Source organism: Spinacia oleracea, chromosome 6 (genome assembly GCF_020520425.1).
Source record: "Spinacia oleracea cultivar Varoflay chromosome 6, BTI_SOV_V1, whole genome shotgun sequence".
Taxonomy (NCBI): Eukaryota; Viridiplantae; Streptophyta; class Magnoliopsida; order Caryophyllales; family Amaranthaceae; genus Spinacia; species Spinacia oleracea.
This window is the reverse complement of record NC_079492.1, coordinates 60,068,005-60,070,510: the sequence shown is the minus strand read 5'-3', so window position 1 is coordinate 60,070,510 and position 2,506 is coordinate 60,068,005. Positions and strand designations below refer to the sequence as shown.

General features: G+C 46.8%; 1 protein-coding gene across 1 annotated transcript; it reads left to right on the top strand.

Annotated features, from left to right (window-relative positions):
* The first annotated feature begins 292 nt into the window (after nt 1–292).
* LOC110787321 (uncharacterized) lies at nt 293–763 on the top strand. The gene has a single exon (XM_021991931.2). It carries the CDS (start codon nt 293–295, stop codon nt 761–763), a length of 471 nt encoding a protein of 156 aa, XP_021847623.2.
* The last annotated feature ends 1,743 nt before the right edge of the window (nt 764–2,506 follow it).

Here is a 2,506-nt window from a genome sequence, read left to right as displayed (position 1 = left end):
TTAAACTCCACTGCCGTGTGCACCGGGTCATTGACCATATTATTCCGCCCCCTCCTCCTGCTGCCGGCGAAACTGTCAAGGACCAATCAGCCTCTGACATTGCGGAATGGCAACGACTCGATGTTGCAGTCCTACAATCGATATACGGTACAATTTCGCACGACCTTTTGAGCACCATTATTGTTCCCGACACCACCGCCATGAAATCTTGGGAAAGTCTTCGTCTCATTTCTCACGTGCCGTATTTTTGGAACAGCAATTTAATACCGTAAAACTTGACAATTGCTCAAACATGGATGCGTACTGTCTTGAACTAAAAACCCTAGCTGATCAACTCGCCGGCGTCGGTGCTCTGGTCTCTAACAATAGGCTCGTGTTGCGTCTCATTGCTGGCCTTAATGCCAACTATCACGGTATGGCAATTAATCTTTCTCGGGCAAAACCTTCGCCCTCTTTCACAGAGGCCAGATCGAGTTTGTGTATGGAGGAGAAGCACAAGGCCCAACAGGCCGATTCTGGTGCTTCCCTTGACGGCGCCGCTCTCTTTGCTTCCAACCCTCACGAGGATTCTGATGGTCCGCCACCTTCTCCCCACCGATCTAGCCAACCGCGTCGTGGAGGCCACCACGGTGGTCGGGGACACAACAATGGTAAGAAGGGTGGTCGGGGCAAACATAAAGGCGGTGGTAATGGAGGCAGCAGCTCCGGGTCACAAACCGGCGGTGGACAACCGGTGCAGCAACAGTGGGGATCCTGGCAGTAGGTCCCACACGTGCCACAGGTGAAACAACAGAACTGGGCTACCCCTCCTTGCCCGTATCCCATGCAGCAGCAGGTCCGCGGGTTTTCACCACGGCAACCAGGCATTCTCGGTGCCCGACCTCAGCATGCTTATTCAGTTCAAGGTCCACCCTCTTATGCTCCTACTGATATTGAGGCAGCCATGGATACCATGTCTCTCCATACACCGGATGATAATTGGTACATGGATACCGGTGCCACATCACATATGACCGCGAATGGAGGTACTCTCTCCCCTTATTTTAATATGAGCATTAATCGTAATATTGTTGTTGGTAATGGTCATGAAATTCCAATTCGCGGCTATGGATATAAATCACTCCCCAATTCCTCCCTCCACCTTAAAAATGTCCTTCATGCTCTCCAACTCATAAAGAACTTAGTCTCTGTTCGACGATTTACCATTGATAATAATGTTTCTATTGAGTTTGATCCTTTTGGGTTTTCTGTGAAGGACCTTCAGACAGGGATGCATCGAATGCGATGTAATAGCACCGGGGACCTCTATCCTATCATCACCACAAATCAAGCCCACCGCCCATCCGTGTTCACTGCCTTGTCTCCCACTCTATGGCACGACAGATTGGGACATCCGGGATCTTTAGTTTTACATTCTCTCAAAAATAATAATTTCATTGATTGTAATCGAATTTCGAACTCATCAGTTTGTCAGTCGTGTGTTTTTGGTAAACTTGTCAAGTTACCATTTTCTGATTCTATCTCTCGAACTCTACTGCCATTTGATATTTGTCATAGTGATTTATGGACCTCTCCGGTCTTAAGCTCCGCGAGTCGCAAGTATTACATTTTATTTTTGGATGATTTTACAAATTTTTTGTGGACTTTTCCATTAGGAGCAAAGTCCCAAGTCTACCCTACTTTTCTTCTATTTAGTAACTTCATCCGCACTCAATTTGAGCGCTCGATTAAATGTTTTCAATGTGACAATGGGCGGGAATATGACAATGCATCTTTTAAATTATTTTGTTCGAAAAATGGGATGGTTTAATTTTCGTTTCTCCTGCCCTCATACCTCTTCCCAAAATGGCAAAGCCGAAAGAAAAATACGAACAATCAATAATTTAATTCGCACCCTTCTTGCGCGCTCCTCCATGCCTCCATCCTTTTAGCATCACACGCTTCAAATGGCTACCTATCTCCATAACATTTTACCGACCAAGCTATTGAACCATAAATCTCCTACCCAAATCCTTTACAAAAAGGACCCCTCCTACTCTCATCTACGGGTTTTCGGGTGTTTATGTTTTCCACTATTTCCCTCTACAACAATCACTAAGCTGCAATCCCGGTCAGTTCCTTGTGTTTTCTTGGGCTATCCACAAAATCATAGGGGGTATAAATGTTATGACTTATCGAGTGGCAAAATATTCATTTCTCGGCATGTGATTTTTGATGAGATAAAATTTCCATTTTCAGAAATTAAAACTAACTCTAGCCCAGCTTATGAGTTCCTGGAAGCTAATCTTCCATCTCCCTTGTGTCCAACGACACAGCCAGCCACGGCCCAGCCCACTCCCGCACCACTATTAGCCCCAAACACAACATGCTCCTCTCCATTGGGCTCCCCCTCTTCGGCCCATTCCTCTCCTGCCCCAAGTCCGCTGGTCCCTGCTCATACCAGCCCCACCTCCAGCCCATCTATCTCCCAGCCCACCGAACAACCTCGTGCTATTGCTGCCTCGGT

Bases quoted from the DNA above. Each gene is read 5' to 3' on its own strand.
- LOC110787321 (XM_021991931.2), top strand. From the start codon at position 293: ATGGATGCGTACTGTCTTGAACTAAAAACCCTAGCTGATCAACTCGCC.